Source organism: Emys orbicularis, chromosome 3 (genome assembly GCF_028017835.1).
Source record: "Emys orbicularis isolate rEmyOrb1 chromosome 3, rEmyOrb1.hap1, whole genome shotgun sequence".
Classification (NCBI taxonomy): Eukaryota; Metazoa; Chordata; order Testudines; family Emydidae; genus Emys; species Emys orbicularis.
This window is the reverse complement of record NC_088685.1, coordinates 7,876,403-7,901,172: the sequence shown is the minus strand read 5'-3', so window position 1 is coordinate 7,901,172 and position 24,770 is coordinate 7,876,403. Positions and strand designations below refer to the sequence as shown.

At 43.1% G+C, this 24,770-nt stretch overlaps 1 protein-coding gene across 1 annotated transcript in view; it reads right to left on the bottom strand.

The window, feature by feature from the left end:
- The window catches only part of FZD3 (frizzled class receptor 3), an 84,070-nt gene that overhangs the window by 22,529 nt on the left and 36,771 nt on the right, over positions 1 to 24,770 (bottom strand). Inside the window, exons 3-4 of the mRNA XM_065400621.1 lie at positions 19,942 to 20,138; positions 15,218 to 16,235 (exon numbers count right to left, since the gene is read on the bottom strand). Of these exons, the coding sequence (XP_065256693.1) occupies positions 15,218 to 16,235; positions 19,942 to 20,138 (1,215 nt within the window). The remainder of the gene's footprint in view (positions 1 to 15,217; positions 16,236 to 19,941; positions 20,139 to 24,770) is intronic.

Genomic DNA, 24,770 nt, shown 5'->3' with positions numbered 1-24,770 from the left:
ATGCGAAGACCAAGCCTTCAGTGAAAGTCTTTCAGCTCTGCTAGAGCTGATCACTGGACATAAGGAATATTTATTCTGAGGATTCAGGAAAGCGCTTTTCACTGCAGCAAAGACTTTCTAAAAGAACATAATGCTCATCAATGGAATTGTCGTCTCACAACCCAACTTGGTTATAAGGAAATATTTTAGTTCATGGAAACAGCTTGGAACAGAAGACGACATTCAATCAGGGCAACCCATTTTTCCTGTGCTAGCCACTGTTTGTAACTAGAGACATCATGCTAGGATTCTGCCACACATCAGGCGCTAGTGTCAACTGGTTCCTTTAGATGAAAGTCAACCATTAACTAACAGAAAAATAATTTGACTTTGAATATCCTAGTTGAGAGTTTGGACCTGCCTTTTCTTGTGGCCCTACTTATGCAGCTCAAGCTGGCCCCACCTCTACTAATTGGCCCCCAGAGAAAAATGCTTTTTCCTGGGATAGGTTAAACTTTCCCTCGCTATTCAAATAAATGTATTTACCTCCTTGGCCATCTATCTGGGGAAAAGAGCTAGAGCTATAATGTTTGTATGAAGAGGGAGCAGCCTATTGCATGTTCATACCATGTAGTCCTTTGCCTTCCAAGTTTCTTTTCAGCTGTACACAGTCAACTTCAAGTGTTCAAAAATTATATTAAAATACATTTTAGGTTCTTTTTCTTTGCCTTCTGGCTTCTGAGCCTTTAAAATGCACTCAGGTCATGTTTTCAAGCTTTGCTCCATCACCATGAGGACTATACGCTTAAAAAATGAAAGTAAGATTCTCACAGACACGTGACTGAGAGATGGGATTTTATGGAAAACACCAAATATTGTGAGACTTGTGATAAAATTGGTGAGTTGGTGTAATGGTTACAGGACAAGATGCACTTTACACCCCTTTTAGTCCTGCTCAAGTCCATGCCTTTGTGGACAGTTGTAATTTCCTGCACCTCCTTCAAAGGGAGGAACCCTGCAGTACAGCCCATCTTGGACTGGATTTCTGGGGGGCAGCCCCCATTTCCCAACCACATTAACACTATAGTCCCAATTGTTTGGTACCTATAAGCCCTTTTTCTTTGGGGACTGTAATCAGCAAGCTGATTAAAGTGACTCAAAACCAGCTTCAAATCAAAACATTATTTGTTCACCCAAAAAGTATGCAGCGGGCAGAGTAAAGGGTAAAAACAATAAAGGTCTATATGCCTATTTCCCCTTATGTAAACCTTAATCTTTCCTTGCAAGCTTCAGTAAGTTTCATTCAGCTCAGTTACTTCTATTTCTGGGATGGGAGAAGCAGACAGCACTGGTGCAGCTCGCTCTGCCGCTCTGTAAGAGACTAACTTCCAGCCAGTGCTGACAACTGCTTCCTAGCATCTTTAAGGTTCTCGCATCCCCTTTGATCCTAGCTTTGGCCTGTGAAGAGTAAACTTTGCCAGTCTACTTGGAGCCAAGCTCGGGGTATTTCCCAATTAGCAGCTTTCCGATTGTTTCCCCAAGGACCCTATAATAGGACTCTGATCATTTATATTTACCATTGTTTCATTTCCTATTGGTTTCCTCCTTTGATTTAACTTTATGCTGCCACAGCAGGATAAAATCCATAGGTGAACTGAGGTGCACATATTTATAAAAAATATTTTCCCATCATTCTCCACAGCTGGCAACACTGTATATAAGAGAACTGCAGGTCTAAAGATATTCTTTCAGATATAGCCAGGCTGGAGTGACAAATCATTGATTTAAATCTCAGATTTAAATCAAGTTTAGTTTTACAAAGCTTCATTTAAAAATTGTGCTAACCCTATTGCAACTTTAGATTAAATTTTATAATGAACTAATTATTTTTTATTCAACTATGATAGACAGTGACTTTGAACTGCAAACCCTGATGGAGGAATATTGCCTGGTTAGCTTTCTTGATTTGTGGAAGTGATATTCATTGCAAATATAGCACAAGCTACTTGCTTATCAGTTTTGTGTTTGAGTTTGTGTTATTTCACAGTAAAGAGGTTAAAGAGGCCCAGGACATGCCTCTTTCAGCACAGATGAGCATTTTAACAATAAGAGTTGTTAGAAAAAAAATCTCCATATAAAATCTGAAATTCTTTAACAATAAGGAAACTCAACAAGCAAGTACAAAACACCCATTAGCATTTTAAAACTGTCAAATGGGAAGAAGGTAAAGAATTAGCAACACGTAAATAAAATTTCTTATTTAAACTAAACAAATCAACATTATATATATTTTAAACCATCATTTTTATGCGCCCTAGTTACACCTTGCAGCTACAATTGATCTTTGCTTATTAGGTGTATTTAACTCATATGGCAAAACAGTACTTTTGTTCTGGAAAAAAGACAGCGTACCTCTTTCCTATGTTGGGTCTTGCCTTCCACAAAACAATCACCTCAAATCAAGGGTGGAGAACTGTGTGAGGTTCTGCAGGGACTAGAACCCAGGTCTGTGGGATGGCGGACATCTCCACTACCCAGCAGCCGTGATAGGGTTGTACGCATCATCAATAGACCCTGTGGCGATACCACAGTAAGTACCTCCTCAGAAGGCTGGACTGACAGCTTCCTTTGTGTCCCTTGATTGGTCCAGGCACCCTCGTTAAACTGAGGAGGAATTCGGGAAGTGGCTGCAACCAGGTGAACTCCCCCGCCAGCGATGGCAACAAACCTGCCTCTCTGCTGGTTTGTTAGTTAAAAGATAGGAAACAAAAGGTAGGAATAAATGGTCAGTTTTCAGAATGGAGAGAGGTAAGTAGTGGTGTTGCCCAGGGGTCAGTATGGGACCAATACTATTCAACATATTCAGAAATTTATCTGGAAAAAGGGGTAAACAGTGAGGTGGCAAAATTTGCAGATGACAAAACTACTCAAGATAGTTAAGTCCAAAGCGGACTGAAAAGAGTTACAAAGGGATCTCACAAAACTGGGTGACTGGACAACAAAATGGCAGATGAAATTCCATGTTGATAAATGCAAAGTAAGCACATTGGAAAACATAATCCTAACTATATATATAAAATGATGGGGTCTAAATTAGCTGTTACCACTCAAGAAAGATCTTGGAGTCATTGTGGATAATTCTCTGAAAACATCCACTCAATGTGCAGCGGCAGTCAAAAAAAGCTAACAATGTTGGGAATCATTAAGAAAGGGATAGATAATAAGACAGAAAATATATTGCCTCTATATAAACCCACGGTACACCCACATTTTGAATACTGCGTGCAGATGGGGTCACCCCATCTCAAAAAAGATATATTAGAATTAGAAAAGGTTCAGAAAAGGGCAAAAAAATGATTAGGGGTATGGAACAGGAGAGATTAATAAGACTGGGACTTTTCAGCTTAGAAAAGAGATTACTAAGGGGGGATATGATAGAGGTCTATAAAATCATGACTGGTGTGGAGAAAGTAATAAAGGAAGTGTTATTTTCTCCTTCTCATAAACACAAGAACTAGGGGCACCAAATGAAATTAATAGGCAGTAGATTTAAAACAAACAAAAGGAAGGTTTTTTTTGCACAATGCACAGCCGACATGTGGAACTCTTTGCCAGAGGATTTTGTGAAGGCCAAGACTATAACAGGGTACAAACAAGAACTAGATAAGTACATAGAGGATAGATCCATCAATGGCTATTAGCCAGGATGGGCAGGGATGGTGTCCCTAACCTCTGTTTGCCAGAAACTGGGAGTGGGTGACAAGGGATGGATCACTCAATTATCTGTTCTGTCCATTCCGTCTAAAGCACCATTGGCCACTGTTGGAAGATGGGATACTGGGCAAGATAGACCTTTGGTCTGACCCAGTAGGGCCATTCTTATGTTCTTCTCACTCTCTGACTCATGATCTCAGCTCTGTCTTCTGATTTCCAACTCTGTCTCTGACCTTCAGTGCTGTTCCTGGCCTCTGATCACCACTGCACTGACCACTAAGCATGACTGCCCAAGCCCTGTTAAATCAAACTGGAGGGATCTGTGTCAGAATGTGGAGCACTCTGCTGCTGTAACTAAGCTATCAGCAAAGCGGACTTTGGACAGAACAAGCATCTGAAGCATTAACAGATGTATTGGAGCATAAGCTTTCACCCACGAAAGCTTATGCTCCAATACATCTGTTAGTCTTAAAGGTGCCACAGGACTCTCTGCTTTTTACAGATCCAGACTAACACAGCTACCCCTCTGATATCTGAAGCATTATTATCCATATACCTCTGCCATTCCCAGATTGGGAACTGGAAGTTTACCAAGACGGTGGCAAATCCAGAATATGTCTGCTAAAAACTTGGACCAATCTTGCAGGAGGACTTAAGTCCTGTGTCACCTTATGTTCCAACTGTTAGGACCACACCTGGCTCCCAGCGAGGTCATTAAGCAACCCAGCAAGCTCAGCTGGACCCAATAAGCCTTCTCCAAACAATTGTGTCTCCTGCGGCCTGCTACTTGAGCCATACAGTGGCAGCAGCACAGCAGCTGCTAAACATTTACCACGCCCACAGCCATATTTGGGGTCAGGAAGGAATTTCCCCCCAGATCAGATTGGCAGACACGCTGAGGTTTTTTTGCCTTCCTCTGCAGCATGGGGCATGGGTCACTTGCAGGTTTAAATTAGTATAAATGGTGAATTCTCTGTAACTTGAAGTCTTTAAATAATGATTTGAGGACTTCAGTAACTCAGCTAGTGGTTAGGGGCCTATTTCAGGAGTGGGGGAATGAGGTTCTGTGGCCTGCAATGTGCAGGAGAGGTCAGATGAGATGATCATGATGGTTCCCTTCTGACCTTAAAGTCTATGAATCTGAGCTTCAAATAATGGAGGAAAGAAGAATTCGTTAATGATAGCTGAAGTGGTGAGTGGGAATAAAGAGCTTCCATAAAAATATATCAGCGTAAGTAGTAGTAGTTCAGGGAGAGAGTAGGCATATTAATAAATGAGGAAGGAGATGAAATTGAGACTTAAAATAGGTGAGATACCGAGTTCCTTTTATAGTCTTTCTTTGACAAGAACTAGTGTACAAAACATTCAACAAATAAGAAGGAAAGATAACCCTGTTAAAATAATTAACAAGAGAAGGTAGGAAAATATTTGGAAAAATTACACATATACAGATCAAATAGTCTGGATACTATAGTGGAAGAAAAAGGACCTCTTATAGATCTTCAAAAATTCTCTGCCACAAATTTGTCAGACTGCATGAATGACTGCCTTCCGTCTGTATTCTTAATATACTGCAAGACATCTGCATGCGGAGGTGATGTGAGAACATGTAGTGTCCTCTTCATTTATATCCCAAGAGTGACTAGGGCTTGGTGTACACTACTACTTATGTCACTCAGAAGTGTGACTAAGCCACCCCCGAACAACATAAGTTACACCGACCTAAGCACCGGTGTGGACAGCACTATGTAGGTGGGAGACCTCTTGTGGAGGTCGACTTATTATGCTGACAGGAGAGCTCTCTCCTGTTGGCATAGTCTTCACCAGACGTAGTGCAGCTGCGCCACGGTAGCACTTCTAGTGTAGAATACCCCTTAGAAGTGCAACATAGAGACAGGATAACTGATATTGTTGGAGCTACAAGTGAGCTATCTGGGCAATTAGTTTGAATGAACTGCTTTTCTTAAAATCTGAAGTAGATACGAGAAATGAATTGATTCACCTCTATGAAGTGGTGCAATATCTTCTGTGTTGACTTCATTTTGATTAACTTAGTTGATGAGGGGTACAAAAGAAGTCTATTTTGATATTCAGACTTGCTGAACGACCTCTGAGTAAACTGAGCTCCAGAAAGACTCAGGCTATGTCTATACTGCCACCTTTTAGCGACACAGCTGCGCCGACAAACCCCCCCCCCCCCCGAACGAGAGGCAGTAGCTTTGTCGACAGGAGAGCTCTCCCACTGACAAAGTGCTGTTCACACCGGCGCTCGTCATCGGTAAAACTTTGAGTGTGTGGTTTTTTTTCCACATCCCCGAACGACAGAAGTTTTACCGACAGAAGTCCAGTGTAGACAAAGCCTTAGATTGTGGTTTTCCCTTTTAAATGGAGCCTTCTTTGAGAATAGGATAATTACATTTAACAAGCATCAGCTTCTTAGGGCAGATTTAAGCAAATCCATTACCTCTACTGTGAGGAGTTCTAAATAATACCTTGTTTTTTAAAAGGAAAACCTAGATTTATACATTTATACAATCGCTGTTCCATACACCAATGACATTAAATGTTTTAGAAATCAACCTGATGCTACATTTCTTAACAAAGCTTCTTTTCTGTATTCAAGTTAACTCCCTTCCCCCCGTTCTTTAAAAAGCTATGGTAACACAGATAGTCAAAACAACTGTATTTTTAAAAAAAAATATTGGCAACTCCTGTGATTTATGGAACACTCTGCAAATATTGTATATTTCTTCAAAGAAACAAGGTGAAAACACCATCCCAACTTATTCTGCATCCCACAAGGCAGAGGATTCAACATTCAAACAATTACTTCTTGTCACTGGTTTCGGCAAGATGTTTACATGCCTCCTGTTTTCTTCTCCTCTTTGGTCTGCAAGTGCAATTGTTCTAAAGCACTTGTGCATGAAAATAAAGTAGTGTCAAGTGGGGTTACACTTCACTGCAGCCACGGGAAGAGAAAGTCTGTTGCAAAACTATTTCTTAGGGTGATTCAACTACATTGTTACAAATTAAAAATTGCATTTCAATTCAAACTTCCACCTGAAAGTTAAAAAAAAAAAAAAAAAAAAATCAAGGGTAACACTCATATACAATATTTGTATTTGCTTTTATAGCCTGCGATTTCCAAGGAATAATTCACCTTTACCTGTTAATTTTCTATGGCAAAAAAAAAAACCAAAACAAAAAAAAACAAAAAAAAACATACTTGCAGAATTAGAGCTAAATCTTGTAGCCGTTACCCTTAAACTTAGGCAAAACTCCCATTAGCATCAATGCAGCATGGGATGTGTCATATACAGTTCTAATGGGTACAGCAGATGATGGATTCAGGACTCCTTGGTGTTATTCCTGGCTCTGGGCCCCATTACTCTACCACAGGGGTGGGAAAACTTTTTGGCCTGAGGGCCACATCTGGTAGAGAAATTGTATGGTGGGCCATGAATGCTCATGAAATTGGAGGTTGGGGTCAGGGATCCGGCTGGGAGAGCATGCTCTGAGGCAGGGCTGGGGATGAGCGGTTTGGGGTGCAGGATGGTGCTCTGAGCTGGGACTGAGGGGTTCGGAGGGGGATCACGGCTGAGGCAGAGGGTTTGGGCACCAGGGCTCAAGGGTGCAGGCTCCAGGCAGCACTTACCTCAAGCAGCTCCTGGAAGCAGTGGCGTGTCCTCCCCTACAGCAACTATGCAGAGGCGTGGCACCAGCCTGGTGGCTCTGTGCACTGTCCCGTCTGCAGGCGCCACCCCGGCAGCTCCCATTGGCCACAGTTCCAGGCCAATAGGAGATGCAGGGGCGGTGCTTGGGGCAGGGGCAGCGTGCAGAGCCCCATGGCTGCCCCTACGCTTAGGAGCTGGAGGGAGGACATGCCGCTGCTTCCGGGAGCTGCTTGAGGTAAGCGCCGCCCGGAACCTCTATAACACCGACAGACCCCGGTCGTCGGTGGGCGAGATCGAACCTGGGGCCTCTGGAGCTTAGTGCATGAGCATCTACCGCGTGAGCTAAAAGCCAACAGGCTGTTAGCTAAGGCTGTAGAGCAGACTCATTTAACTCTAAGTGGTCTCAGTGCCACTAGATGGGACAGAAGACCACATCCAGGTGGTGTGTGGCTTACACCTGCACCCCTGAGGGTCTCCCCCCCCCCCCGCTGGAGTGGGGCAAACCCCGCACCCCACTCCCCAGCGGGAGCTCGAGGGCCAGATTAAAAGTTCTGATGGGCCCGCCATGGCCAGTGGGCCGTAGTTTATCCACCCCTGTTCTACCCTGTCACCTGCTCATCGGATTCCCTCTTCAAGAGGGATCCCCAGTGTTGAAGGGACTCTAGGGGAATATTTGTATACCTTCTGTGTTAACTTCCTTCTGTTTGCTCAGGAAAGCAGGAGGAGATGCAGTTTTCCCAACCCTCAAAAATCATGAGTCAGGCTCACCAAAAATCATGAGATTGGCTTTAAAATCACGAGTTTATGTAAAAATAATAGATTTGGTGGTTTTTATTTGCCTTCTGGTTTTTGAGCCTTTACGGTACACTGAGATCACATTTTGAAGCTTTCTCCATAGCCATGAGGGCTAGAAACGTACTTTTTCTTTAAGAATGAAGGCTGAAATTATCACATCCACTTGACTCCAGGAGCTGGGGCTTTAAGGAAAACAATCATCATGAGACTGGAGGTGGGAAATGAAGCACTAATCACCCTTACCCAGCCCCTCCCTGCTTTTGAAATTATCATCTTTTATGAATAAACCTTTTAAAACAAAATGTACAAAGCCAGGCATTAGCTATTGATGAGCCAAAACTGTCAAACTGTAGCGAGGGAGCGTGGCCTCCCCCCAGATAGCTGCCAGGCCCTGGAGACACCGAGGAGCTGTTGGGGCTACCATTAGCCATGTACCCCGGCAAGACAAACGACAAACCCGGAACCCAGGTACCTCCTGAACGGGAGTGTAGGAAGGAGACCAGGGAAGCCGAATAGGGTTCGGCTGCATTACTGATTGCCAGCTGGCCAGCATGTTGCGGCTTGATTCCTCGTTGACCTAGTGGTGGAACACTCCGCCACTGTTACGGCTCTGGGCTGGGATGCAGTGAAGTCAGGTGGGCCTGTATTGCCCTACCCCCTGCCACCCTACCCCTGGTACATGGCAGCCTCCCACCTTTAGGCCAAGAGGCCTGCGTTGGTCTGTGGTCCACCAGAGCTAGGACGCCGGATGGTTTTGCTGTCTGCCCTGCCAGAGAACCGATCACCCTAGCTGTTGTGTTGCTCTGCCCTGACTGAAGGCCAGAGCCCCTTCACTGTTGGTGTCCCACCGTGCTCGAGGGCCGGGCCGATAGACTCATTGCTGCTCTGCCTGGACTGCAGCCTTGGACCTACTAACTGTTGGCTCATTCCCCCCTGAACTGAGTCACTCCAGAGGCATCGTAGCGAGGGGGCGTGGCCTCCCTCCATGATAGATGGGGAGACCGCCTTACAAAAAAACAATACACAGTTGAGGTTTTTGGCTCAACTAGAATTTTGTAGTTTAAAGACAGCTAAATAAGGGTATTTTTTTTTAAAAATTGCATTAATATATTGAAAATAAGAGACGTCTGAAATTTAGGTAAACAAAAACACTGATATATCCTTAAGTCTAAAAATACCTGTAGATGTAGACGGGAAAGGTTAATAAAAGTAACTTTAGTTTAAAGCAATTTTAGATTACAATTCATAGAGAAATGCTATTGACTGGAAGCAGAATTACTAGATCGGATCAAATTATTGTGACTAGAATCCTAAATATGAGAGGCCACTAAACTAATAATTTCTTGTAACAGATCAATTATTTTTTCCCACCTCACATTTAAAAATATATGCTGTACTCAGGGATCTTGAGATTTTCTAACTGTATATTAAAGGGGGATTGTAAAAGTTGGTAGGAATAATTCACTCCTACCCCATCCATTTAATGTAAAACCCATGAATTTAATATATTTCCCAAAAAAATATGCTTTAAGGATATTTAAAACCTATCTAAGTAACAATCTGAATCCTTTCTCCATACCACTTTAAAAAAAAAAGTTGTCACATAAGTAAAATGCAAGTAAATCCTCTTCAATTACATTAGAGATTGTCTCTGTTGCTAACAAGCCATAGATTGAAATTATTATTTTTTGTTTCCATAGTGAGAATTCACAATCTGAAATGTTGCCCTCCATCCAACTTCCAGCAAATCTCCTCTGAAGTGTGTTCGTATGTGGGTTCTTAATTGCAATTCAGACAGGCTGAAACAGCACAATGTGACCTAAAATACTTTTATACTAATACCTGGGAGGACAAAGGATAGAACCAAACAATTCACAAAAGAACGTAACAGATTACTACACATGCTCACATTCCTCAGGAAAATGTACTGCTGCTCTCAAAAACAAGCACTGATTATAAAGATTATATGAACCAATTCATTCCAGAGCCTGAACTACACTCAATGCAAGGTTCAAAGTGACAGCATAAAGGTGATTGTGTCTCTGACCTGGGGCTTGCCAGGCTTGGTCAGCCCCTCATGTAGGTTAGAGCACCCTGAGGGCTTGCCTTTATTAGAATCCTGGCTGTGATGGCCCTTATAGGCTGTTGCGGCAGACAGGAATACCCCAGCCACATCTCCTACATCTCTTATTCCTATTCTTTAGTTGGAATAAAATAATGTAATTCTATAGAAACCTTGTCAACATTTTAGCAAGCCATTATGCCATGGGCTTAAGTGCTACTCTCTTAACTGTAACACAGTTTACTCTTAATGGGACAAAACCCTGAAGTCCTTATTTAGGCATAAATAACTGAAATCATTCAGTGTTGCCTGAGTAAGGACTGAGTGAGGACCTCAGGATTTGGCTCAGGAAATTCCTCCCTCCCCCACAAAATAGAGCCTCTACAATTCAAACATTTTAAAGATTATTTAAAGAGAGATATGTAAGACTATCAAAACATACTAAAAATCTTAAAATTGGCCCCAAACCTTATTCTGTTTCTCAATAGCTTTGACCATCCAAGGATAAATCAATTGATTGCTATTTTGTAAATCTGTTCTAATTAGGGGCCTGGATAGCTTAAGTGGGGAAGCATGTTTAGCTTAAGAAAAAGTTTCAAGGGTTAAAAGAAAAACCCTTCTAATATTCCACAGGGTCTACAGGTCCTTCGACCCAATTTGAGGTTAATAAAACCATTATTGTTCTTCCATTGACAATATAACAACTCCTGCTGAGCTATTATAATGTTAACGGTTTGCTGGAGATTTGAGTAGCATTTTTACCACATGCTGACATTATTCCACTAACCAGGATTTCTCATTAAGATGCTACACATTTCCATTTTTAAAATACTCCATGAATTCCGAGTAAGCAATATCCCATCCAATGTTATACATTACAGAGCCAAAATGGGGAAAGAACAGCTTCAAGAATATTTAGATAAGTTAGATATATTCAGTTCAGCAGGGCCTGATGAAATTCACCCGAGGATACTTAAGGAACTAGATGAAGCAATCTCAGAACAGTTAGCAATTATCTTTGAGAATTCATGGACGGGTGAGGTCCCAGAGGACTGGAGAAGGACTAACATAGAAACATGCAAACTAGGGAAATGTGGTCTAGAATAGGACTATAAAGTCAGTGCACAAAAGGCTGAAAGACTGTACTGTAAAGAGTAGTTATCAATGGTTTATCATCAAACTGCGAGGTCTCATCTAGTGGGGTACCGCAAGGGTCTGTCCTGAGTCCAGTACTATTCAATGTTTTCATTAATGAGCTGGACAATGGAGCAGAGAGCATGCTTATCAAATTTGCAGATAAGCTGGGAGGGACTGTAAGCACTTTGGAGGATAGGATTAGAATTCAAAACAATGTTGACAAATTGGAGAATTGGTCTGAAGTCAACAAGATGAAATTCAATAGACAAGTGCAAAATACTTGAAGGGTTAAAATCCATGCGCATTTTATATAACAACCTGGTATATGGATTGTGCCAGCTCTTTTCCAGACCCAAAGTCCAGAGTTTGGTCTGGAGACTAGAGGCCTAGCAAATAGTGATTAGCTAAGAGAAAGCTGGGGTAAACAAGATAACATTGCCTTTGCTAAGATATGCTTGGTCAGTAGAAATGCCAGATGTTGAAGCAATAACTGAATAATTATGTTTCACCCAATGTTTCAGATTGAACAAAGGATCCCTGTTCCTATTGTGTCAGTCTCTTCTGTAGGGAACGTTCTTCCCACAGATCCAACCTTGAGTTTATGAAAATTGGCACGTCAGTATAAGATATGGCATCCTTCCACCTCCCTTCCCAGGGACCAATGCCCTGCCTTAAGACATAAAGGAGACAATCTGTATTATCATATCCTTTCATTGTTTCTTTGCTATAACCCCTAGGAATGTACCTGTTGGACAATCAAAGGAGCTGCTCCATTCCTATGGACCCCAAATCAGAATTCAACATATATATTTTATACTAATAACATTTTATCAAAGTATTAATTAAATGTTAACTTGCTAACTTGAGACCATGGGCGGAGACATTATGTAACCTTTTAACCATTGGCTAATGTGCTATCTTGTCTTGCTGCAAAACCTATCCCGGGGTGTGGAACTGCCTACCCCGTCACTTTCCCCCGCCCATGGAAAATCTATATATTTCATTGTAATCAATTGATTGACAGTGTCTCTGAGCCTAATAAGCCAGGTGACACTCCGCCAGCGCTGTGTGTAATAAACCCCTATGCTTTGACCTCTACATGGTGTGGATTTATGTCCTTCAATACTTCACTTAAAGGGAAAAAAAAAAAAAAAATCAATTCCAGATAGCCAGTTTCCCCCCATTTTGTAATTGTGCTAGTACTGCCGAAGAGGGTCTGGGAATTACAGTGGATCACAGACAGAGTATGAGTCAATGTGATGCAGTTGCAAAAAAGGCTAGTATTCTGAGGCTAGGTCTACACTGGGGGGGGGGGGGGGGGAATCGATTTAAGATACGCAAATTCAGCTATGCGAATAGCATAGCTGAATTCGACGTATCCGAGCCGACTTACCCTGCTGTGAGGACGGCGGCAAATTGACTGCCGCGGCTCCCCCGTCGACGGCGCTTACTCCTACCTGCGCTGGTGGAGTACGCGCGTCGATTCGGGGATCAATTGTCGCGTCCCGACGAGACGCGATAATTCGATCCCCGAGAGATCGATTTCTACCCGCCAATCCAGGCGGGTAGTGAAGACAAGCCCTGAGATGTATTAACAGGAATGTCCTATGCAAGACACAGGAGGTAATTGTCTCACTCTACTCAGCACTAGGGAGACCTCAGCTGGAGTACTGTGTCCAAACTGGGGGTGCCACAATTTAGGAAAAACGTGGATCAAATGGAGAAAGTCCAGAGGAGAGCAACAGTAATGATTAAAAGTTTAGAAAACCTGACCTATGAGGAAAGGTTAAAGAAATTGGGCATGTTGAGCCTTGAGAAAAGAAGCCTGAGGGGAGACTGGATATCAGTCTTCAAATATGTTAAGCACGGTTATAAAGAGGACAGGGATCAATTGTTCTCCGTGTTCATTGAAGGTAGGACAAGAAGTAATGGGCTTAATCTGCAGCAAGGGAGATTTAGGTTATATATTAGGAAAACCTTTTGAACTATAATGACAGTTAAGCACTGATATATGTTTTCAAGGGAGGTTGTGGAATCCCGGTCATTGGAGGTTTAACAACAGTTTAGTCAAACACCTGCAAGAGAGAGTCTTGGTATACTTGGTCCTGCCTCAACACAGGGGGTTGGACTAGATGATCTATCAAGGGCCCTTCCAATGGCTTTATCTCGCTTGAGTGCTCCCTTAGCATCTCAATCGTCCAGTGGCCCCACTGTTTTTTTTAGTAGGCTTCCTGCTTCTGATGTACTGATTTTTTTTTTTTTTTGCTATTACTTTTTGAGTATGTAAGAGAAAACAATAAAGGGTTACAGGTAATAAAGGAATATCACCAAGCCATACAAAGTATTCCAAACCTTTAAGTGATATTTTTATGGCACTAAAACATGAACTTTGATGACCCAGATGGTTTTTTCAACTGCTTTGGAGCTGAACACTGACATGGTATTTATACTAGTGTAAGTACAGACACCTAATGGATCTCATGTTGTTATATAACCCCCTTCAAATAAAGTATTGTGAAATGCTTTCCATTGAGATGCAAAATAGAGATCATGCTCTAGCAACTAACATTATGAATGCTTTAGAAACTCAATGTTTTGCCACAACCACTTTAGCACAATAAAAGAAACTAGGCTTCATCTGATCAACTACTCTCTCAGTGCCCGATTTTCCTCTTCTTTCTAAATCTAATTAGACCACCACCAAACTGGTGTAACAGTGGACAGTCTGGCATCTAGTATTCTCTATGGTATTTGCTTTCATGGTAACTGTATCAAACAATGACAAGCCAAACCTGTTCTTTAAAAATAAACCTGATGAACTACAAACTCTGACTTTCTGTACAGTTATTTCAGATAAGATTTTACACAATTGTTTTTGAAACATATATGGGTTTCCTGAAAGTGACATGGAAATCTGTGGTCTAAAACAGTGGCTCTCAACCTTTCCAGACTACTGTACCTCTTTCAGGAGTCTGATTTGTCTTGCGTACCCCCAAGTTTCACCTCAGTTAAAAGCTACTGGCTTACAAAATCGGATATAAAAATACAAAAAAGTGTTACAGCACACTATTACTGAAAAGTTGCTTACTTTCTCTTTATCATATAATTATAAATCAATTGGAATATACATATTGCACTTACATTTCTGTGTATAATATTTAGAGCAGTATAAACAAATCATTGTCTGTATGAAATTTTAGTTTGTACGGACTTTGCTAGTGCTTTTTATGTAGCCCATTGTGAAACTAGGCAAATATCTAGATGAGTTAACGTACCCCCTGGAAGACCCCCTGCATACCCCCAGGGATACGCGTACCCCACTTGAGAATCACTTCATTAGGTACAGCTACAGAAGACCACAAAACCCTTAGAAATTGTTAACAAGCAGACCATTGATGAAATTCAGTTGCACATTAGACCTCCCTTTAGGGCAAGGCTTGAAACAAACACTTAATTCCCCCTTCAAAAGACAAGCCCCATGACCCCGCTCTTGGAATTGGTATAAAAGGGCTCCTTCCTTTGTCCTCTTGTGGGTGCCATAAATAAAAACAAACAAAAAAACCAAGAAACTAAGAGAAAAGCATTATAAATCCCATTGACTATAACAAAAAGGTCAGAATTCTTCAAGGCTCTGTCAAAAAGGTGCACTGCACATTTGCTGCATCCACAGAATTGTCCTGTAACAGCCTTTTTGAAGATTAATCAAATGCATTGATTAACAGAACATAAATAATGGCAAAAACCCTCCCCACCAGGAGCAGCAGCTGCTTTTCAGCAATAGATAGTTAAATACCTACAGAATCCCCTCCCTTCTCATTTCTTTGCATTCCTGAATATCGCGTATCAATTTCCTCACCTGATATGGGCATGGGATGTGATATTCTCTGCAGCGTTCTTGTATCCATGTTGTCTCCCACACACCTCGGAAAGCCTGCTCATAGAAATAGCAGCCAATTACAACCAAGAGTGGAACGAGGTACAGAACACTGAACACGCCAATCCGGATCATGAACTTCACCAGCTTGTCCTGGTTCTCTTTTTCTAATGGGATTTCAATGCGAACCCGATTGAGGGAGATAATGCCAGCTAGCAGCAGAGAAACTCCAACCACAACATACAGGCAGAGGGGGGCAAGAACAAAATATCGTAATGCATCCACATCATAGAGGCCAACAAAACACACGCCACTAATATTGTCACCTTCAATTTTATTCATTGCTAAAAGGATGATGGTTAGAGTTCCTGGAATGCCCCATGCACTGGCATGGAAGAGCAATGCTTTCTTCTCAATTGCTTCACTGCCCCACTTTGGCACAGCTGCCAAGAACCATGTGATGGTAAGAATGACCCACCAAACACTGCCAGCCATGGTAAAGAAATACAGCACCATGAAAAGCATGGTGCAAGCTTTGTTATGCGAGCCCTGTGTCACTGTGGAAGCCTTGTACTGTGCAGGGCTAGATGCATTGCACGCTACTCGGTCCTCAAGCAAAAAGCCAATGAAGAAAATTAATGACACCATCATGTAACAGACAGCATAAAATATAATGGGTCTTTCTGGATAGCGGAATCTTGTGACATCAATCAGAAAAGTTAAAAAAGTAAACAAGGTAGCAGAAAGGCAGACGATGGAAATCACTCCGATGAAATATCGGGCAAAGGAGAGCTCTTCACGCCTAAAGTACATATTTGGACAAGGAGGGGAACAGTCTCGTACCCTCAGGAAAGAATAACCCAGATCAGGGTCTATTTTCAACTCCCGGGGACACCAAAAGCCATAGTCCCTCTGCACTGCCATTGGGGCCTCTTCTGTGGGCTCTCCAGCTAAATTGAGGTCTACGAGACGAGGGTAAGGCTCATCACAGTCCGGGAATCTAAAAAAAAAAAAAAAATTATGGGAATTATATATGTATATTTACCCATACTCTAGATATCCTGTTCTGCTTTATGTCTCTAGCTTTAGAAAACAACTGGATGGAAAACTAAAAATCTACACAAAAAAGGTAATCATATGGACATAATTTGATTCTCCCTCTCTATTACTGGGTACAGCCTGATTCAGCACAGCATTTAAGTAGATGCTTAAATTTCAGCCTGAGTAGTCTCACAGAGGTGACTCAACAGGGCTACTCACATGCTTAGCATGTACATAAATGCTTTGCTGAATTGGGACTTAAGCTCTGTCAGGGTGCTTAGTGCTGTAGACACACAAAATGCCAAGTCTCTCATCATGAACAGTTTACAGTGTTCGTAAAAATGACTGCTTTAATTTGCCATAAAACAAGATTATACATTTCATGTTTTAAATTTTAAAAAAGTTGCCAAGCAAAGTAGTATGGTAGTGTGCCTGCAGCACCGTAGTTAAGGCAGAGCTTTAGTTTTGCATCTGGTAGCAGCTAAGTACTACTGGCAGCTATACACCTTTCTTAAAAACAAAAAGTATATTCTTTTCTCTACCCAGTGTTGCAAGTCAATTTTATTGCAAGTCTTGTAACTCTTTAAATCTGTCACTTGATTGCCCCATTCTTGCCTTCTCTCATGAAAGTTCCCTTATCCAAGGTGTACACCTTCCATTTCTTTCAATGAGGTGGATACCAGGCAAGACAGTTGCCATTTGATGAGTCTCTCTGCAAGTAAACGGTAGACTCTCTGGGAGTAAGGCTGTCTAGTAATATGGTCACCAACTCTCACCATTTTCAATAAGACTAAAGCCACTATGGTTAGGTATCTAGACAGACACTGAGGAGACAAGGAATTGCCAGGAGCAGTAGAAAAGCCAAAGAGAGGCAGAAGGCAAACATGGTTAGCAAGAAGAGACTGAGTGGAGATACTGGAATGTGAAGAGCCAGGCACAGGAGAGCGTGGGATAGGTCAGGGTAATGCATAGTGCAATGGAAATATTGATGTGTAGGGAAAAAGGTTGAGGGGGTTCAGGGGAAAAACAGGGTAGAACACAAGAACATGAAAAGCAGGAGGGACACTGAAGAGGTACAAGAGGAGAATGAGGGTGGGGGCTGAGGAGAGCTCAAAAGGAAGAGGGAAGGCTAATAGAATAGCAGCTTCCAACCCCAGAGGCTAGGAGAGAGTAAGTGGAGTCCTCCTTTGAGCAGCCAGCAAGGAGGTCCAATTTTTATGTGCTTAAGGTTCCATTTTGAACCTGAGAGAGAGAGAGACACACATTGTGGGTTGGTTCAAAAACTGGAAGACAACAATTAAAAAAACCTCACAGTTTGAGGGTCTGATTCATGACTTTTGAATGCTTGGCACTGACAACACTGTCTACAGTACTATTGCAGTTGTAATAGTAGTAGGGATAATGGGAAAGTTAGATTAGGCAAGATCTAAGTTTAAAAAACAGTCTTTTGGAAAATTAGGAATGAGTCACTAACAAAAAAAGTCTCCCTCCCCACAAATCCCCCTTCCCCCCCAACTTTTACATATACTTGAAACTGGCAAAGAATGCTCAGTAGGACTCCATCTTAGACCAATACCACTTTTAAACAAACTAAAGGATAGAGGAATTACAGAGAAAAAGGTTACATGCTGTTAAAAAGTAGTTCGAACAAGAGTTGCCATTGGATTTCTGGAATGTTGACACTGAGCTCTCTTCCCTAATGCCATAAGTGAAAGCAGACGGAGTGCGTGGGACTTACTGGACACAGCAGATAGGGAATGGATGCCCATATTCTTGGGATGGGGACCTGAGGAATAGGATGACTTGGAGGAACTAGAACCCTCTCCAGAGTCTGGAATTGGGGCAGTCTTTGCCATTAGGTTCTCAAAGTCTCCCCTGGATTCTCATCAGCACAAGGGAGCCCTTACAGTACAGTACCAATGCTTTGGCAAAAAAAGCAAACTCTAGTCTGCCTTAATTTTAACCTCAACACAGATCTACAGATCTCTAAGGTCGGCTCCCTTTCCACTCCATTCAGGGACCATTTCCTCTTATCTGTGCCCATGTTTCATTATAGTCACTGGAGTGACCAATAAAAATAAAAAATCAGGAAGGAGGCAAGTTTCAGCTACACTAGGGTTACCATATTTCAACACTGAAAAATGAGGACACTCCACGGGGGCCCTGGCCCTGCCCCAACTCTGCCCCTTCCCCACCCCTGGCCCCGCCCCAACCCCGCCCCCATTCCAACCCCTTCCCCAAAGTCCCTGCGCCAACTCTGCCCCCTCCTCTGAGCAACCCGCATTCCCCCTCCTCCCTCCCGCTCTGATCTTGGTTGGGGGTTGCTAAGTGCTTCCCTGTTCCCCACTTGCCCTGCAGCCTCTGCACTCCCCCGCCCCTGCAGCCTCTGTGACCCCCGCTCCCCACTCGCCCTGCAGCCTCTGCATCCCCCCTTGCCCTGCAGCCTCTGTGACCCCTGCTCCCCACTCACCCTGCAGCCCCTGCACCCCCCCCCGCCCCTGCAGCCTCTGCGCCCCCCGCCTGCCCTGCCCCTGCAGCCTCTGCGCCCCCCACCTGCCCTGCTCCCCCGGCAGCCTCTGCCTGGCGGGGGCTTCGGACGCTCAGCGGCGACCGGGGCGGCGCAGGTCCCTGCAGCCCTGGCACACGCCGCACTCCCTGCCCCGCAGCCTCCTTCCTGCTGCCGCCAAGCACGTTCCCCGGCCTGTCTGTCCCCGCTGGAAACAGCTCCCGCGGCGCCGGGTTCCGAGCTGGCTGGGCCCGGCCTCCCTGTGGTCCTGCAGGCTCGGCTGGGACGCGCGGTCCGCCCGGCTGCGGGGGCAGCAGCGGCCCCTCCGCCGCCTTCTGCGGCTGCGCCCCCCCTCCCCCTGCCTGAGCTCGCTACAATGTAGCCAGGGCGGCTGGGCTGCGCTGCGGACCCGGCGGGTCGTGCTAGGGCCGGGCGGACCCTGGCTTATGCCTCCCTATTTTCCCGGACATGATCGGCTTTTTGGAAATTCCCCCCGGTCGGGGATTTGAGGACCAAAAAGCCAGACATGTCCGAGGAAATCCAGACGTATGGTAATCCTAAACTACACACAGCATGCATATGCTCTGAACCAGACTGTGATCATCATCTGCTCAATGTGCCACAAAGCTACCTCCTTAAAGTAAAACAGAAATGTTTTGTTTGCATTCTCTCCGGGGGTGCTTGGTTTTTGAAATAAGTATTTTTTTAAGTGACATTTTACCTCTCCCGTTAAACACAAAAGACTAAAATGTACTCACTTCAGTTGAGTACAATTTTACAAGACTGGTTTAAAAGGTATAAAATGTCAGCTATGGCTATCTAGTACAGCTTTAACCAGACTGGTGCACTGGTCAAAACAGTGTGGGGGAAGAAAATAAAATGGAACTGGCATACCAATTCCTTTTAAAATATCACACTTAATTTACCCTAATCACATATAGATATTTTCGGCATGTGGGCGTGTGTGGGGAAATGAGAGAAATATTAAAGTAGTTTCCTTCCCAGGAAACAAGCTGATACACTAAACAAAGGAAGGAAAAATAGGGTTATTGTTTGCAGTGGAAAACATGTTGCTGGACTGGAATAGAGACATTTTAAAACATCCTGGAACACTTTAAATTTTTTTAGATGGTGGTTCTGAAAAAACAGATTTGCTAACCTGCTGCATTCCATATCCTCTGGCCAAGAGACGCCAAACATCTCCATGAGTTTGGAACATTCGCTGTATGCACGTTGACAAAGCCTGCGACATGGGAGAGTGACACGTCCATACTCCATACAGACTGGAGCATATAGGGCACATAGAAATGGTCGAAAATCCCTGGAGCATTCCAGATTAACCATAGGATGAAACGGCTAGAAAAGAAAAGAATAATTAAATAGCGGCAGACTGCACTTTTGTGAAAAACATCAGCAGTAAGCCATACTTTGTCTTATGAATCATTCCAGCCTTTTCCATCATTCTCCCAACCAAGAGCTGCCTTATGGAAGAAGTTGGGAACATCATAACAATGCTCATATGCCATGCTTCACTTAACGCAAATATAAGTATTTAAAAAAAAAAAGAAAGAAAGAAAGAAAAAGAGAAAGAGACCCCATGCCACACAACAGTATCTAAGTGTCTACCACTGCTCTTCTAAGGCCTGGTCCACACTGGGGCGGGGGATCGATCTAGGAAACGCAACTTCAGCTACGAGAATAACGTAGCTGAAGTTGACGTTTCCTAGATCGAACTAAGTTTACTTACTGCGGGTCCACGCGGCGCAGGCAAGCTTCCTCCTCTCGGCGAGCAGGAGTTCCGCAGTCGACGGGGGAGCGCTTCTGGGATCGATTTATCGCGTCCAGATGAGATGCGATAAATCGATCCCAGAAGATCGATCTCTACCCACCGAATCGGGCGGGTAGTGTGTACCTAGCCTAAGAAATTAACATTCCTCCCCTCCAAAAACAAAAAACTAAAACAAAACACAAAAAAAACCACCCTGCTTTCTTTTTTTGCTTGTCTATAAAGTACAGATCCACCACAGCTGCCTACTTACTAGGATCCCCCAGGTTAAATTCTACTAGTAATGTCCCACCCACCTTCAAGAGTGCTGAACAATGCAGGTTGCCTTTTGGGGTAAGGAAACATTACATGGTTTTATACTGTGATTTTAAAGACATTCTTCCTAGTCAAAAGCTGATGATCTCGGATATAATCATCCTCATGTCCTCACTTCCTTCCCTTAGTCTTTGTTTAGCAGAGCTGGACTCTGCATTTTTATTGCTTTTGCAAAGTACACAGGTAGGATACTTTGTATTCTATTTTTCCCATTCATCTTACCCAACCAACTATGCACACTCCAGGCCAGGCAGCTGAAATTTCAGCTGTCATCACAACTGTATCCCTAGATGGGAACTGGGCTGAACATGACTTGAAGTCACGGTCATTCCTATAAATTCACCAGTGGATACGAAAGGCTAACTTCCTTTAACCTGCAAAAAGTAAATCTAGTTATTGTGAAGCCATGTTAGATGTGTCACAATTACTGACCAGCCAAGTATTTGAGTTTCTTTGGGAGAGAAAGCATTAATAAGTGGTAAGGCCATGAAATCAGAGCTCGAGGGTAAAAATAAGACAAAGTAGGGGGCAAAACCAACAATGTTTCATTTCATGTATCACCTCATGACAGGCACAAGTAATACTGACTGACAGCAATGCTTAACTACAGCACTGAAAGGAAATCTATCACAATTAACCCAACACAAGGCTGTCAAAGTGGATTTCAGAGGTGAAAAGTTGAAAACCTGACAAGTTATTTGCTTTCTTGGCTACAAAAATAACAGGCAGTGGACCTCACATCTTTTTCTCCTGGGAAGCTGGAAGGAACAGAAATAACTATGGGAAACTAGGGGGTTATGGCTTATTAAAAGACTTTAAATGGATTCAGAACCAAAGCTGCAAATGTTATTAACCTGTGTTACTATATGATTTAATTACTTCCATCTTCATTTTTTTCAGCTGTTTTTAGGCTCACTTATGGCTGGTCTTTAATTAGATGCCGAGCTCTTCAGGACAGAGACCATATCTAATTATGTTTGTACAGCACCTAGCACTATGTGGACCGATAGGACCTTTGGACACTGCTACTAACCTGTACTGTGACTATTGTTCTTCAAGATGTTTTGCACACATCCATTCAAGTGTGTGCATACCGAGTGCACTAGAGTTGGGTACCACTAGGAAAAAATCTCCATCATGGCATTGCATGCGCCCAGTTGCCTTGTTCTCATGCATGATGGTATGAAAGGCACAGCTGCCCCAGACCCACCTCAGTTCTTTCTTACCAGACCAACTCCGATAGAGGGGGAAAAGGGTGGGTCATGGCATGGACATATGCAACGTATCTTGAAGAACAAAATTTACAAAACAGCTTAACAACCTTTTTTTTCCTTTGACTAATTGCACATGTCCATTTCCCTTCAGGTGCCTAACAAGCAGTTCAATCAGGAGGTGGGTTTTGGAATCTACCTCAACAATAACTGAAGAATCACTTGTCCAAACTTGGCATCATCTCTGCAATAGTGAGATATGCACCAATGACCAAGTTTCAGCTCTACAAATGTCTGATATAGGTACTTGAGCCAAAAAAAGCTGCAAAAACTGCTTAAGATCTTGGAGATCATACATTGGCAATGTCATAGCACCGATGTATGCAGAATGAAATGTAGGATGAAATCCTCTGTGTCGAGACTAGAAGGCTTTTCATCCTGTCTACAGCTGACACAAACAGCTGTGATGACAATCTAAAAGACCTAGTTCTGTCACAGTAAAAAGCCAATGCCCTCCTAATATCCAAGGTATGTAGTCTCTCCTCATCCTTATGAGAATTGGGCTTAGGAAAAAGTTGGCAAGTATATGGCTTAATTGAGGTGGAACTCTGATACTACTTTAGTCGGAAATTTCAGATGCAGATGTAAGTATACTTTTTCTTTATAAAAAACTGTAATAAGGATCAACTACCAACGCTCATAACTCCGCCACCCTTCTCAAGGAGGTAATAGCTACCAAAAACACTACTATCATAGAGAGATACAGCAAAGAGCAAGCAGCCATTGGTTCAAAAGGTGGACCCATTAACTTAGTTAGCACCAGATTTAAAGTTCCAGGGAGAAATGGGAACCATGATACGGGGATATAACCAATAACAGACCCTTAAGAAATCTGACAGATATAAGATTAGAAAACACTGAATGGCTCACAATTGGTGGGTAAAAAGCAAAGATAGCTGCCCGGAAAATGCTGATGGAAGTAATCAATAGTCCTTGTTGTTTCAGATGGAACAAACAATCCCAAACTTGTTGGATAGAGGTCAGGATTGATGGAACAACCTTTGGCTTTGACTAAGGAGAATCGTTTCCATTTTAACAGGTAAGTGTATCTCGTAGATGGCTTTCTACTATTCAGAAGTATGTTTTGTATATTTCCCTAAAACTCCATCTCCTGAGGCATTAACCATGATGTAAACCAATCCGTAAAATGGAGAGTTGTGGGATGTAGCAGACAGCTGTGGTCCTGGGAGATCAGATCAGGTTCTGAAGGTAGTATCAAAGAAGCCCTAGCTGATAAGCTCAGCAAACTGGAGAACCAATGTTGGCAAGGCCACTGGGGGTGCTATGAGAGTCATGCAAACGTGATCTTGCGTGATTTTGAACAACACCGACAAGGAGTGGAATGGGAGGGTAGGGATACAGCAGTCTGTCTTTCCCAGACAGTAGGTAAGCGTCCGTCAGATTCCTGATTGAGACTTGCCCTGGAATAAGAAAGTTGGCATTTTCTGTTGAAACAAGTAGCAAACAAGTCTATATGAGGGACGCCCCTAGCTTTGAAAAATGAATCTCATGATATCCCACCTGAGAGACCATTCATGATCCCGGCTCAACGATCTGCTCAGGCAATCTCCCAGCTGTTCTGAATACCAGAAAGGTGGGAGGCTTTTAAATGAATTACATTGGTGATACAAAACTCCCAAAGATGTTCTGCCTCTTGGCAGAGATGGTCTGATCTGGCCCCTCCCCACCTATTCACACAGAACATTGCCCTAGTGTTGTCTGAGGTCTCGCAGAGTTTCTCCCATGACGTGAGGGAGAAAAGCCCAACAGGACAGATGAATGACATACAACTCTCACACATTTATGTGGAGAGCCAAATCTTGATGAGGCCACAGACAGAGTTGGTAGATTTCCTAGATGAGCTCCCTAACTTAGAAAAGACACGTCCATAACCAGAGTCAACTGGGTAAGAGTGGGTCGAATGCAACTACCATATATAAGTTGGCCGGATCCATCAACCAGTCCAGTGAGGCTAGTACTCCTGCAGGAACTGGAATCAGCATGTCAAATGAGTGACAAACCAGGGTGAGTGCGGACTTTAACCAACCCTGTAACATCCTCAAATGAGATCTGTCATGCCAAACCTTATACATGTGGGAGGCCATGTGCCCCAGTAGTGTGAGGCAGCTTCTTAATGTTATAAGCAGATGGGCTTTAAGATATGTGGAAATGTTAAACATTGTCTGGAATCTGACTCAAGGTAGGAATGCTCTGGCTGTGGTAGAATTCAGAATCACCCCCACCAATTCTGTTCTCTGAACAGGGGAGAAGATTGACTTGTTCTCATTAATCAACAGACCTATCACACTGAAGAGGGCTCAGATCCTGGATAAACTGACTTCTATTTGGAGCTTGGATTGACCTTGTATCAGACAGGTGTCCGAGTAAGGAAATACTTATACCCCTGCTTTCCTTAGGAATGCAGCTATCACTTCCATGCATTTTACAAAAACCCACAGGACAGGAGACAGGCTGAAGGGTTGGACTGTAAACTGACAAAGGATGTCGTTCACCAGAAATCTTAGGAATCTCTTATGGCTTTGATGGATTGCCACATGGAAATACGCATAATTCAAGTCAAGGGCAGTGTACCAGTTGCTGGGATCAAAGGAGGGG